This window comes from Naegleria gruberi (genome assembly GCF_000004985.1).
Source record: "Naegleria gruberi genomic scaffold NAEGRscaffold_78, whole genome shotgun sequence".
NCBI classification, from domain to species: domain Eukaryota; phylum Heterolobosea; class Eutetramitea; order Acrasida; family Naegleriidae; genus Naegleria; species Naegleria gruberi.
This window is the reverse complement of record NW_003163249.1, coordinates 8,875-22,382: the sequence shown is the minus strand read 5'-3', so window position 1 is coordinate 22,382 and position 13,508 is coordinate 8,875. Positions and strand designations below refer to the sequence as shown.

Genomic DNA, 13,508 nt, shown 5'->3' with positions numbered 1-13,508 from the left:
ATCTTTCAAGTCTACACTCGCCAACGACTTAAATCGCCCAGCATGACGCTCAACAAAAATTTGTCTTTTGAAAAAAAACAACACTCCACAACAAGATGAGCCAAACCGTCACTGTTACTGCTACTGATTATGAAGTCAAGGATATCAGCCAAGCTTCCTTGGGTCGTAAGAGAATTGAAATGGCCGAAAAGGTTTGTTTTATAGAGAATAATTTTAATGATTTCTAACAATTTTGTTATTTCTACTGATCCAATATTTGATCATGCTCAATTTCCATCAACTTCCCTTGCCGATGGATATTCATAATAATCACCACACAATCAATTATCATTATTTTAATATATAGGAAATGCCAGGTCTTATGGCTTGTAGAGCTAAATACGGTGAAGAAAAGCCACTCAACAATGTCAGAATCTCTGGTTCTCTCCACATGACTGTTGAAACTGCTGTCCTCATTGAAACTTTGAAGACTGTTGGTGGTAACATTAGATGGTGTTCTTGCAACATTTACTCAACTCAAGATGATGCTGCTGCTGCTATTGCTGCTGCTAACATCCCAGTTTTCGCTTGGAAGGGTGAAACTTTGGTTGAATATTGGGAATGTACTTGGAAGGCTCTCAAGTTCGGTCCAAACATGGGTCCACAATTGATTGTTGATGATGGTGGTGATATGACTTTGTTGGTCCATAGAGGTTATCAAGCCGAAAAGGATGCCAGCATTTTGGAAAGTGATGGTGGTGTTGAAGAATTGAGAATTGTCAATGATTTGTTGAAGAGAATTTTGAAGGAAGAACCAGGTTTCTTCCATGCTATTGTTCCACACATTAAGGGTGTTTCTGAAGAAACTACTACTGGTGTTCACAGATTGTATGCTATGCAAAAGCAAGGTACTTTGTTGTTCCCTGCTATTAACGTTAACGACTCTGTCACTAAGAGCAAGTTCGATAACATTTATGGTTGTAGACACTCCTTGTTGGATGGTTTGAACAGAGCTACTGATGTCATGTTGGCTGGTAAGGAATGTGTTGTCTGTGGTTTTGGTGATGTCGGTAAGGGATGTGCTGAAGCTTTGAAGGGTCAAGGTGCTAGAGTTATTGTTACTGAAATTGATCCAATCAATGCTCTCCAAGCTTGTATGGCTGGTTACACTGTCAAGACTATTGAAGATTGTTTGGAAACTGCTGATGTCTACGTCACTGCTACTGGTAACAAGGATATCATTACTCTTGATCACATGAAGAAGATGAAGGATACTGCTATCATCTGTAACATTGGTCACTTTGACAATGAAATCGATGTCCTCGGTTTGAAGACCTGTGAAGGTGTTAAGGAAATTAACATTAAGCCTCAAGTCGATCAATTCGTCTTCCCTGATGGTCACACCATCCTCTTGTTGGCTCAAGGTAGATTGGTCAATTTGGGTTGTGCTACTGGTCACCCAGCTTTCGTCATGTCTGCTTCATTCACTAATCAAACTTTGGCTCAAATCTCCTTGTGGAAGGATACTTATGCTGTTGGTGTTTACACTTTGCCAAAGGTTTTGGACGAAGAAGTTGCTAGACTCCATTTGGAAAAGCTCGGTGCTAGATTGACTAAGTTGACTGACTCCCAAGCTGATTACATTGGTGTTTCTCAAAATGGTCCATACAAGGCTGATCACTACAGATATTAAATAAATCATTTAATTTTCATTTTTAAATATTTCACAATGGTTGAGATTAGTTCATGAAAGATTACCGTTTATTTACGTCTGCCTTTTTACAAACGTACAAATAATAGAAACTGTCATTCTCATCGTTTGGTATTGTACTGAAATTTGGTTTGTTTTGTCTTTCCACAAGTACTGTCCATTGCAAATAGTCCACTTCAAGTAAGGGTAATCGTTTATCTGGAGAAAAGTGTGAAATCATCATGTACATTCCACCAGGTTTTAGAATTCTATTGATTTCATCCAAGTAGGTTTTTGCTCCATGAGTCCAATCAGCACAAAATTCCGATTCAAAACAAGCCTTATCAACAATATAATCAAAATACCATGAAGGAAAATTGGTATGTTTTGCATCCATTGTTAAAAACTCCAAATCGGGATTTGTATTCTTTCTCCTCATTGATTCCATTGCTCCCTCACTATAATCAATTGTTGTCACACGTTTATATCCTTCTTCATAGAGTTTGAAAGGAACTTGTGATGTTCCTCCTCCAACATATAAAGTATGAGAGTCCATCTCCTTAAAGTATTTGAGAATGAATGGTTTCAAAGCCTTAAAATTAAAATACCACTCAAATGGTTCCGATTGTCTTTTTCACCTTAATATATTTCCAAATTCAATTAATTGAATAGTGTACTCACTTGGAATAACGTTGATCCCAATATTCCTTATCTCCATAGGATTGTGTGTATGAGATGGGTGTCTTTGCTCTAATAATGGACATTTTATTTCTTTTTTTTCTTCTTGCTCATTGTTTTACTACAATTGAGACAGTAAAATTGTGGTGCATCTGGATCTTCACCTGGATGAAGACAATGTTTGTGAATCCACCCATTATTTGGACATTTTGGAGAATCACAACCAACCATTTCAGAAGAATCCTCAGCCATAGTTTTCTTACAATAGCAATATGGTGTTGGATCTTGTAAATTCTCTTCATAGATGAGAGTATTTTCATCTGAACCAGCAGCATCTGCTGCTGATGGAATAGCTTGTTGGTCGCTTATTGAAGGAGTGGCAGCAACACTTGTTGAAATGGAGGATGAGGAGGCAGCAGATGATTGTTTTTGCTTTTTGGTTTTTCCACTTGTAGTTGAGGATGCAATTGCTTTTCTCTTCTTACCACTCTTTGACTGTTCACCACTTGTAGATGTTGCAGCAGAAGCAGCAGTAGTTGTGGATGCTGAGCTACTGCTGCCGACATTGGAAGTTGAGCCACTGCTGCTACTACTGGCAGCTGATCTAGATTTCTTAGTGGAGGATTGAGTGGTTGTGTGAGAATTGTTACTACTAGAGGCAGCACTTGATGAAGTGTGAGATGAATCTTTCTTTGGTATTTTGATTGATGAGATTTCAGATGAAGCAAGAGTATTTTCTTTTGGTATAGAGCTAGTGGAATATTTCTCCTTTCTAGAACCATTAGTACTACTACTACTAATAGTAGTATTGGTAGTATTAATAGAGAGTGGTGTTAAATTTACAGGGGCATTTTCTGGCTTAGAGGTCTTTTTCTGTTTCTTAATTTTTTGTTCAGATGAAATTGAGGCAAGTGTAATGTCTGCATTTCCAATTCTATCATTTGGTACAGAAATGACACTTCCTGTTGATGTCTTGACAGTAATTTGAGATGGAGGTTCTTTTTCTGTTGCCTTCTTTGTAGAACTACTGCTACTGGCATAGCTTCTTGTTGTAGTTGAATTTCCTCTGACAATTCCTTCTTGTTCTGGAGTGTGATTAAATACATGAGCATGCATCTCCTTTTCTGGATATGATTTGAGAGATCCACTTTTAAGTGTTTTTAAATTTTCTGAATGTTGAACCAATCTCTTATTACTCTTTGATGAACTAGATTGTAAACTAGGATCTGATGGAGTGAAATAGTGAACTTGATTATCTTCAGAAAGTTGTGGAATGTAGAGCGATTCTAGTTTGAGAGTATTTTGTGGTTTTTGTTGAATATTTTGTGATAATTCTTCAATTTTCTTTTCCAAATCTTCCATATGAAGAATAATCTTATTGAGTGTTCTTTGTGAAATGTCAACTTTTTCAGTACTCAAATTAATAGATTCGTCCATTAATTTACGAATTGCTTCACTCCTATCAGCATTAGATTTAGATGAATCACTTGCTAATTCAGTAGATAAAGTTACATTTTCTATGATTATGATTATTATTCACATTAAATATCATGAAATATCATTATCAATGTTTAAATCATTCAAGATATTTGGCACAAAATTGTAAGAATCTACATGATATGAATAAATTAAACACATACTTGATGTTTTCTTATCCAATTCCTTGATTGTCCCCAAATCTTTCCTAATTTCTGTCGGTAAATATTCAATTGCTAAGATAATGATATCATTTCCGTCAATGACATTATTACCACATAGTAACAACAACATTATCATAAAAGTAACGTAATTATTCATCATCAATTATTAAGTTGCACCATCAGCAAATAATTAAAATTCCATCATGATGATGACAATATAAAAACATTAATTGTTGATTATTGTCAATATATATTATAATAATATATTAAACCTACACTTGACAAAATTCTCTAAATAAATTTCCTCATCCTTTCTTTCTTGTATCGCCGATCCAGCATGAGTAGTACTATTATTGTTGTTGCTACTACTACTACTATTAGATGATCCGTAATGTTTTGATGATTTACTTTGTGTCTTCTTCTTACTTGTTCCCTTCCCTAGGGATAAAGTTGATGAAGCCTTCGATGTTGTTGTTGTATGGAGACCTGAATTACCAACAAGAACATTTGCTAGTAGACTCTCCGAACCATTGCCATAGGTACCTTGTTGTTGTTGTTGTGGTTGAGGTGGTGATGAAGCTGCCTCTAAAGCCATCATCCTTTATGTAAATGATTTAATAATTTAACGACAATGTCAATTTTTTACTTTTGAATTTGAAGAGAAAAAACGTTAAGAAGTGATGATATTGAATTGAAGATTTAATTGATTAATTGATAGTCAATGGAGATGTTAAATCAGCCCATTTAGAAATAACGGATGAGCTTGGTGAATAATTGATACAATTTAAAGAATACTTATTTCGAATAAAAGAGATTCCAATAAAAAAAAATTGAAAGCCTGGGTTAATTTGAAAACCCTCAATCATTTTACGCAAATCATTTACAGTCCACTCTTTCTTGCATTTGCAAAGTATTTCTGCAGCTTTGGTTTAAATAAAGAAACTTTGATGAGATTCCACAATGGTCAATTGTGACCATTTCATTTTGAACCAGAAAAAAAAATGTCTCCACACCATTTCACCTTACTGTCAGATGATATTTTGCAAGAAATTTTCAGGTTTCTTATCGGAGATTTCCATTCCAAAACAAAAACCATAGGATGGTGGAAGAATTTTATTCAAAACAACAATGAAAACTTGACAATTCCAAGTCTTGACAATTTATTGGTCATGAAGAATTTGGTAAATTGTTGTGGTATTAGATTTCAAGGTTACGCCACATTTTGGAGAAATGCTCTCTTTGCTGCCGATAAACAACTTCACATCTTATTGAATGGATATAATCAAAAGAGTATGGATCATGTACATGATGGAGATTTAGTTGGATATGAGAAGAATATGATGGTTAGAGTTGGTAAATTGGTTTTATGGAAAGAGATTGGAATTGAAAGATCTTTAAAAGAGCTGATTGGAAAGGATGAATTATTTGATTATCCAGAAATCGATCAAGTATTGAATGAAACTCTTGTTGATTTAGAAGAATTTATTGAACAAAAGTTCAATTTCTTGAATTGTGTTGATCAAGATGAAGATGATTTATTTACAAAGTGGTTAGTGAAGAGTTATCAATTACTTGTGAATTCAACAAAAAATATCGATCAAGCTTGTGATTTTGTGTTGAAAATAGGTCTAAATGGACATGAATCAAATGTTAGTCATGTAAATGAGGATATTCTAATTCTGGATATTTCATTCAATGAAATGCAAGAATTGAACACTGTATTTCCTAATGTAAGATTGCTAATTCTCAGATCAGAGGTTCAATTTATGGATGATGTAATAGACGTAAAATTGTTGGATCATGTGAATAGGACCTACTTTCCAAAGTTGGAACATTTAGAGTTACTGAACTTTCCATTCTTCTCAGTTGAGAAAATTGTCAATTCTGGTATAATACATGGATTGGATTCGTTGAGATTGGATTTGTCTGATGACAATTATTTGGAAGATGGAAGTGCAGACTTATCATCATTACTTAAACAAATTCCAAAGAAATCATTAATAGTTGACTTTTGTGATATTCCTGAACCTCAACCTGTTATTCAATTCTATTCATTATCTTCTAAACACAAAATCTATACCTCAATTTCATCTAAAATGGTTGATAGAAGATATAAAAGAAGATGGTAATCAATAATTCAATAAAACCTTCATTGTAAAAAACAATTTTTCTTTCTTTCCTTTGAAATATTTACAAAATAGGCCTTTAGTGCCAACTCTGTCAAATCACCTAATCCAATGTTTTGCAGGGAACTTGTTTCAATATAGGTCGAACAGTTGGCAATTGTAGATGCTCTTTCTCCCTGATCGAATGAAATTGGTTTTTCCAAATGGTTTTTCCTCAATGTCTCCACTGCACTCAAATCATGTCTTAAATCAACTTTGGAAGCAACAACAATAATTGCTGCTTCTGGACAATATTGTCTTGCTTCTGGAATCCATCGTGTGAATAAATTACTGAGCGTGTAATCTTCCATTACATTAAACATTGCAATGAATGCCTTAGTATTTGGATAGAATTGAGATCTATTATTTGGGAAATCAATGTCTGTTACAATATCAGTATAAGTAACTTGAAAATTTCCACAATTAAAATCAGCAAACTCTTTTTTGAAAAGAGTAGGTGCATAATCTTGTATGAATTGACCCTTCAATAAAGGTTCCAATAAACATGTTTTTCCAGTATTTCCATCCCCTATTGAAAATTAATCATTAATTGTTAAATTTTACAAACTAACCCATTACAATAATTTTGAAAGGCTTTTCATCTAACGGTATTTCACAATTTGAAATATCCACACTAAGTAATTCATCCCTAGTCATGAATTGATTCTTTGCAGCTTTTTTGTTATATTTTAGTATACTGTCTTCCAATTCTTCCATTCTCTGTCTGAAATTACGTTCAATAATGTCATTTACAATTTTAAAGGCGAGATTCAATGTTTTCTTAAAATCTTCAGTTTTCTTCAAGAGCATTCCAATTTGTTGACGATCTGTTTCAGTAATTTTATAATTGTAAGATTTCGAAACCATTGTATTTAATTCCAAAAGTCAGAATCTTCTGAGCACACTTTACAAATTGGAAGGTTATTCTTGCTTACTTGTTCGAATCGACATAAATCCTTAATGTCTAGAAAGGAAATAATTAATCGGAATATATCATTATTGAGATGATTATTAAATTGAACATGATCAAGAGTAGCAGCCAACCTATTTGTTGTTTCATCAATTCTTGCAGTCATGTATTTTTATTTCTTTTTGGCGCCATAATAATATTAATATTAATTGTGTTATTATTTTGGTGACACATTACTTAACGCACAGGAATATTACAGTATTGTATTTTTAAAAATCATAATCGTAAGGCGGCTTAGCACAGTGGCAGTGCATCAGTCTTGTAGGCAGTAATGCTGAGATAACTGAGGGTCGAGGGTTCAATTCCCTCAGTCGCCTTCTACTTTTTTATGTCTGATAGAAATTACAAACATTAAAATTTTAATTGGTTGTATGTTTAAAAGAGAAACCTGTGACCGACTTCCATCTACTGCATACTCTCTACTTCGCCCAATTTCTGGGTGCATGTATTAACAAACGCATGCAGTAGCTTCGGTTCGAACCGGCAACAAACGGCAGTGTTATCACGCCAATAGGCCGGTGGGCCACAGTATTTCCCTCGCTTTTGTCCCAAAAAATAGAATTTAAACTCATACTGGTTTAGAACTTGAGATTTATTTGTTTTATTAATCGTGCACGACAAATGTAGTTCTTTGGTAAATAGTATTATTTACCATTTCGAAACAATCAGTATTACATCACTAAATTGAAACTTTAAAAAAAAATGCCAGTACAAACTAGAAGACAAAAATTATTATCTCCTTCATCACCTTCCGATGATACAAGGTCATCAAATACAACAACAGCAAATACCGAGGCAAATGCTACTTCTTCTTCCTCAACCACATCAACAACCAATGATGAAACATCTAATAGTACAACAACAAATGCCTCCTCTTCTAATACATTATCATCAGCCTCATCATTAATTTCAAACATTTTAAAAACACCAGTAAAGGAACGTCAAAAACGTAAGAAAATTGATAAAACGAAGAATAATCAATCTAAAAGTGTAAATGAAGACTTGACTGCAAATACCGAACCAGAGGAAGAAGAAAAGATTATTAAAACACCTGTTAGATCTAGGCTTCAATCATCAAGGAGAAGAAAAAAAGTAGAACAACCAAAGGCTTCCTCTTCTTCATCTAAACAGGAAGATGAAAATAGTTCTGAACATGAAGAACAAACAGAATTAGAACCATCAACAAACAACAAGATGAATCATCGTCTAAGCAAGAACAAGATGAAAATAATCAACAACAGGAATCATCTAATCAAGAAGAAAATAAGGAAATTTCAAAGCCTTCAAGCGATGAACAATTAATTAATGATTCAAGTAATGAAAATTCGGAAGAAAAAATTGAAAATGAAAATTCAAAGCCTTCAAATGATGAAGAATTAATTAATACAACAGAAATATCATCAACACCAACTACAATTGAAACTACTATAAATAATAATGCTAGTAATATGGTAGAATCAGTATCGGAATCAACAAGTTTGGAAAATTCTAAGGAAATTAATATAACAAGTATTCAATCTATAATTAGACAATATAATTCAATTCATGAAATGGATAAACAAGTTGAACATTTAATTTCATTACAAAATTTATGTAAAAATTATTTGGAACGTAAAAATTTAGACGATGAAAAATTCAATGTAATAATATTACAATCTAAATTTAGAAATTTAATAGAAAATACTAATTTTAATAATATTAATAATAATATTATTATTTTACAATCATTAATTAGAAATTATTTAATTAAAAAGGAATTTAATTCAAAATTAGAATTTTCAGAAAATATTCAATCCTTATATAGAAATCAATTAGTTTTACATAACAGAAAACAATTAAATGAAAGTATAACAACATTACAATCAATATTTAATGGACATCATATTAGATTATTTACTAATTTAGAAAAGAATGAAAAATTAAAATTATTAAATAATTTAGAAAATTTAATTGAAGGACATTCGAATAGAAAATATTTAAATGATTGTAAAGAATCAACTTTAATAATTCAATCTTTATTAAAAAGTAAAATGGAACAAGTAAATTTAAAAAATGATTTAAATACAATTTTAACTTTACAATCAATGATGAGAAAATATTTAATTGAAAAGGATTATAAATTAAATTTAAATTTATTAAAACAAGAATTAATTCAGAAACAAGAAGAACAAGTAGAAAATACTGATCATGTGATTATAGAGGAGTTGAATGAACAAGTAGTAGTAAATAATAATATTGATATAGTGAAAAATGAAGATGAATTGAATGAAATTAAATTTGATGATGATAATGAATCTAATAATAATAATAATACTACCATTATTGAATCTGAAAATTCATTAAAGAGAAACAGAGAAGAATATGAAAGTGAATCAACAATACCAACAATAGAAGAAGAATTTGCTAAAGAAAGTAAAATTATTAATATTGATAGTAATATTAATACTACTGTAACATCACCTACAACAACAACAATTGAAAAAGACGAAGAATCAATTGAATCATCATCTAATATTGTTAATGATAATAATAATGAAGTGGATAAAGAAATTCCAATATTATCGCCTCCATCGGTCGTAGTAGAAGAAGAAGTAATAGCTCACTCTACAACTGAAGAACAAGTAGTTGAAGGGCAAGTTGTTGATAATGAAGAACAAGTAGCAGAAGAGCAAGTTGTTATTGAAAATGAAACTGATGAAACTCCTGAAATGGTTGATAGTGAAGATGAAACTCCAGAGACAACTACTGAACAAATTGTTGAATCTAAATCGGAACAACAAGAAAGTGATGATGATATCATTGTAGAACAGGAACCAAAGGTTATTGAGGAATCTTCAGAGGAAGACAATGAACTTGAAAATATTATTGAAGAACAAGAACCAAAGATTATTGAAGAATTCTCTGAAGAAGAGAATGATCAAACAGATGAAATTGATGAAATCATTAAGGAAATAACAAGTGCAACAAATGAAGATATTGAAGCAAACATATCTGAATCACCATTATCAGATTCATCATCTTTAAGTGATAATAGTCAAACGAAACAATCAGAGAAAGAAGAAGAAGAGGAGGATAATATTCTTGATGTAATTGATGATATTAGTACAGGCGAAGTAGCACAAGCAATTACAACAACAACAGAAGATGTATTAGAAGAATTGGGTGATGATAGTATTATAGAGTCATCAATGGTTGTAAATATTGATAATAGTATGAATCATAAGAATGATTTGAATAATACTAATAATAATTCTAATAATAATACTGCTAATAATAATAATATTGATAATAATAATAATAATATATTAACAGATATTAGTAGTATTAGTAATATAGCATCATCAAATGAGTTTGAAAGTAATAATAATTTATTAAAATATTTCAATGAAGAATTAAAACAAGTGGAAGATGTACAAGATGATGAACAAGTGGATGAAAAAGATTTATTTGATACTTCTACATGTAGAGTTTTAGATTTTGAACCTTTAATTAAAAAACAAAAAGAGGAAACTCAAAAGATTTTACTTGATATTGATGATAAAATTACAGATGATGAAATTAAGAATCAAATTGAAATTTTAAATCAACAAGATTTAGCAATTGAACAAATTCAAAATGATTGGATTCAAAAGAAATCAACTATTGATAATAATAATACTATTATTACAAATAATAATAATATGAATGATATTAGTAGTACTAATTCACCAAAAGTAATTACTAGAAGAAATTCTGAATTTGATATTTCAAAATTAGATTTAATTGGAACACCTAAAACAATTCCATCAACAAAAGAATTGGGTTTATTTTCAATGTTTTCACCATCACCTCTTTCAAAACCATCATTTAATACTCGTAATACTAGAAAGGAAGATAGTTTTATTTTATCACCAAGTATTTCTAAATTAGTTTCAAATAGAATGATGATTAATAGTTCAACAACAACTAGAACACAAAAACAATCAAATGATTTATCATCCTCATCTTTATTACTTTCACCTAAGAGTAGAATTTCAAAGAGAGAACAAACACCAATGAAAACATCATCAAATTTAGATTCATCTTTTATTTCACCTGTTCCATTATTAAATTCATTGAGTTCAATAAGTGAAAGTTCTATAACACCAACCAAGTCAAATATTAGTTCAATTTCAAATCAATCATTAATTAATACACCAACAACTAGAAATAATACATTAATGAATCAATTAAATCAATTAGGAAAACGTAAATTTGACGATTTTGAATTCCCAACAGAAGTTAGTTCACCAAGTTATAATTCCAAATTAAAATTATTGAAAAGAGATAATCAGAATAATTCATTGAAATGGGCTGATATGAATGAATCAACAAGAAAGGATTTAATTGCAGATGATTTTAATCCAAAATTATTCTCTCCATCTCAATCAACAACAATAGCTGCACAATCCAATAATACGAACATGATAAGAAAATCAATTCTCAAATTTTCAGCTCCTTCCTCATCGATAAGCTCTTCATCACAGGAAATTATCAAATTCAATCCATTACCAGTACTCAGACCAAGTAATCCATCACCACAAGTTCCAAAGCAAAAGACTATTCAATTTATTAAAGATTAAATCATTTCTTCAATATTTGGTACATCTCCATTATTATCAGCACTAGTATCACTACTAGTACCTCCCAAATCCATTGGATGAAAATAACCAGTAATATCATTAATAATTTCATCAAAATTTTCATCTGTATGTCTACTCATAAATTGATGTAATTTCAAGAAGCAAGTTGTTTTCAAGTCCATTAAAATTTCATGAATTGATTTTCTATCTGTACCTAAAGATGAAGAAGTATGTTTAGCAGTATTCTTAAAATATTCAATCATTGTATTGGGTCTAAATTGAATTGATGCTTGCGAAATTAATTCAGATTTAGTTGCCTTCTTTTCCTTTAAAATATTCTTAATAATTTCATTTTCTAATAAATCCTTTTCAAAAGTTTCAATTTTTTGTAAAATTTCAATAAAATCTTGTAAACCATAATTATAATGTTCTCTTGTTCCAAAAGAATTATTATTAATAATTCCAATTAAATTTAATTTTGTAATTTTCTTTCTAGTAGGTTCATTTGGTAAAGGTTGTTTTTCAAATTCAATTTTAAAACCATTCATTTCAAAAATATTTTGATATTCAGGTTTAACACAAATTGATTTTAAATTCTTATTTGATAATTCATTTTTACATAATAATAAATTAATTGGTTGTTGTAAAGGTATAATTGAATCTTTAAATGAATATGTATTCATTAAATTATTAAAAATACAATCACTTTTAATTATATTTAAATTAATATAATATATTTTAAAATATTTTAAATGATATATTATTCCTATTTTATTTTCTAATTCTCCTATAATTTCTATATTTGTAAATATATCATTTTTACTAATTTTATAATTTTCATTATCAAATTTTAAATTTTTCTTTTCATTATTTGAATAAATTTTACGTTTTTTAAATATTAATTCTTCATTAATATTTTCAATTTCTATATTTTTATATTTATATTGTTGTTGTTGTTGTTGAGATGAATCTAATGTTAATTTAGTTTGAATTGTTTTTCTTTTTTTAGAATTATTAGGTGTTGTACTTTTATATTTATTTATATCAATGGGTTGTACTATTGTTTTAATAGTACTATTATTATCATTGCTATTATTATTATTAGTTATTAATATTTGTTTGTTAGATGTATTTTTTAAACCTGTTTTAATTATTGTATCTTCATCATCACTTAAATTCATATTATTATTATTAGATTTATTTCCATTATTATTAGTAATATTATTATTAATAGATGAATCTATTGTTGAATTATTATTATTATTTTTTGGTAAAATAGGTACACCTATTAAATCATCCATAGCATCCAATAATGAATCATCTAATTCTATATGTCTACCTCTACTACTATTATTATTATTATTATTAGTACTATAATTAGATGTACTATTACTACCTCCACTAATAGTAGATCTATAACCACCACTACCACTTCCACTACTACCACCACTATTATTTACAATAACACTTCTCTTATTAAATATAGGTGGTGATGGTGTTGTTGTATTATTAGAATGATTACTATTATGAAGAGTGGTAATAAGGCTTTTAGATTGAGGTGATGGTGTTCTATAATTAGATGTATAATGATTACCACTTTCATTATTATTATTGCTATTATTCATAATAGAAGAAGAAGGTGATGATTGTGTAATAATACTACTACTACTATTATTAGAAATTAAACTTGTATTATTAGAAATTAATTTACTTGTATTATTATTATTAGAAATTAAACTTGTATTATTTAATTGATTATCAATAACTTGATCAGAATAATCATTA

The 13,508-nt window shown here is 29.8% G+C and overlaps 6 protein-coding genes and 1 non-coding gene across 7 annotated transcripts in view; 4 read left to right on the top strand and 3 right to left on the bottom strand.

Moving 5' to 3' along the window:
- Nucleotides 1-52: 52 nt before the first annotated feature.
- On the top strand, nucleotides 53-1,699 carry NAEGRDRAFT_59838 (uncharacterized protein). The gene is made up of 2 exons (XM_002669771.1): nucleotides 53-191; nucleotides 347-1,699. Exons 1-2 carry the CDS (start codon nucleotides 96-98, stop codon nucleotides 1,670-1,672), a joined length of 1,422 nt encoding a protein of 473 aa, XP_002669817.1. The 5' UTR covers nucleotides 53-95; the 3' UTR covers nucleotides 1,673-1,699.
- A 34-nt stretch (nucleotides 1,700-1,733) lies between these two features.
- NAEGRDRAFT_75186 (uncharacterized protein) lies at nucleotides 1,734-2,225 on the bottom strand (the record flags this gene model as incomplete). The annotated part of the gene is made up of 1 exon (XM_002669731.1): nucleotides 1,734-2,225. The coding sequence occupies one exon, from the start codon at nucleotides 2,223-2,225 to the stop codon at nucleotides 1,734-1,736; it is 492 nt and encodes a 163-aa protein (XP_002669777.1).
- Nucleotides 2,226-2,434: 209 nt separating this feature from the next.
- NAEGRDRAFT_75185 (uncharacterized protein) lies at nucleotides 2,435-4,585 on the bottom strand (the record flags this gene model as incomplete). The annotated part of the gene is made up of 3 exons (XM_002669730.1): nucleotides 2,435-3,864; nucleotides 3,988-4,059; nucleotides 4,264-4,585. The coding sequence occupies 3 exons, from the start codon at nucleotides 4,583-4,585 to the stop codon at nucleotides 2,435-2,437; spliced, it is 1,824 nt and encodes a 607-aa protein (XP_002669776.1).
- A 403-nt stretch (nucleotides 4,586-4,988) lies between these two features.
- On the top strand, nucleotides 4,989-6,116 carry NAEGRDRAFT_75184 (uncharacterized protein; the record flags this gene model as incomplete). The annotated part of the gene is made up of 1 exon (XM_002669770.1): nucleotides 4,989-6,116. The coding sequence occupies one exon, from the start codon at nucleotides 4,989-4,991 to the stop codon at nucleotides 6,114-6,116; it is 1,128 nt and encodes a 375-aa protein (XP_002669816.1).
- A 1,234-nt stretch (nucleotides 6,117-7,350) lies between these two features.
- On the top strand, nucleotides 7,351-7,439 carry NAEGRDRAFT_t773. Its single transcript has one exon. It is a non-coding gene; the product is annotated as a tRNA-Thr (tRNA).
- A 385-nt stretch (nucleotides 7,440-7,824) lies between these two features.
- On the top strand, nucleotides 7,825-11,736 carry NAEGRDRAFT_82021 (uncharacterized protein; the record flags this gene model as incomplete). Its single annotated transcript, XM_002669769.1, has 3 exons — nucleotides 7,825-8,326; nucleotides 8,383-8,762; nucleotides 9,279-11,736. The coding sequence occupies 3 exons, from the start codon at nucleotides 7,825-7,827 to the stop codon at nucleotides 11,721-11,723; spliced, it is 3,327 nt and encodes a 1,108-aa protein (XP_002669815.1). The 3' UTR covers nucleotides 11,724-11,736.
- Nucleotides 11,737-12,762: 1,026 nt separating this feature from the next.
- Nucleotides 12,763-13,508, bottom strand: part of NAEGRDRAFT_75182 (uncharacterized protein) — a gene marked incomplete at both ends in the record, with an annotated part of 2,312 nt that continues 1,566 nt past the window's right edge. The window contains 2 exons of the mRNA XM_002669729.1: nucleotides 12,763-12,780; nucleotides 13,007-13,409. Of these exons, the coding sequence (XP_002669775.1) occupies nucleotides 12,763-12,780; nucleotides 13,007-13,409 (421 nt within the window). The remainder of the gene's footprint in view (nucleotides 12,781-13,006; nucleotides 13,410-13,508) is intronic.

What these genes read in the sequence shown, in the direction of transcription:
- NAEGRDRAFT_59838 (XM_002669771.1), top strand. Translation starts at nt 96, where the DNA reads ATGAGCCAAACCGTCACTGTTACTGCTACTGATTATGAAGTCAAGGAT. An exon ending in GAATTGAAATGGCCGAAAAG is followed by an intron (nt 192 to 346) that starts GTTTGTTTTATA and finishes TTTAATATATAG; the next exon opens with GAAATGCCAGGTCTTATGGC.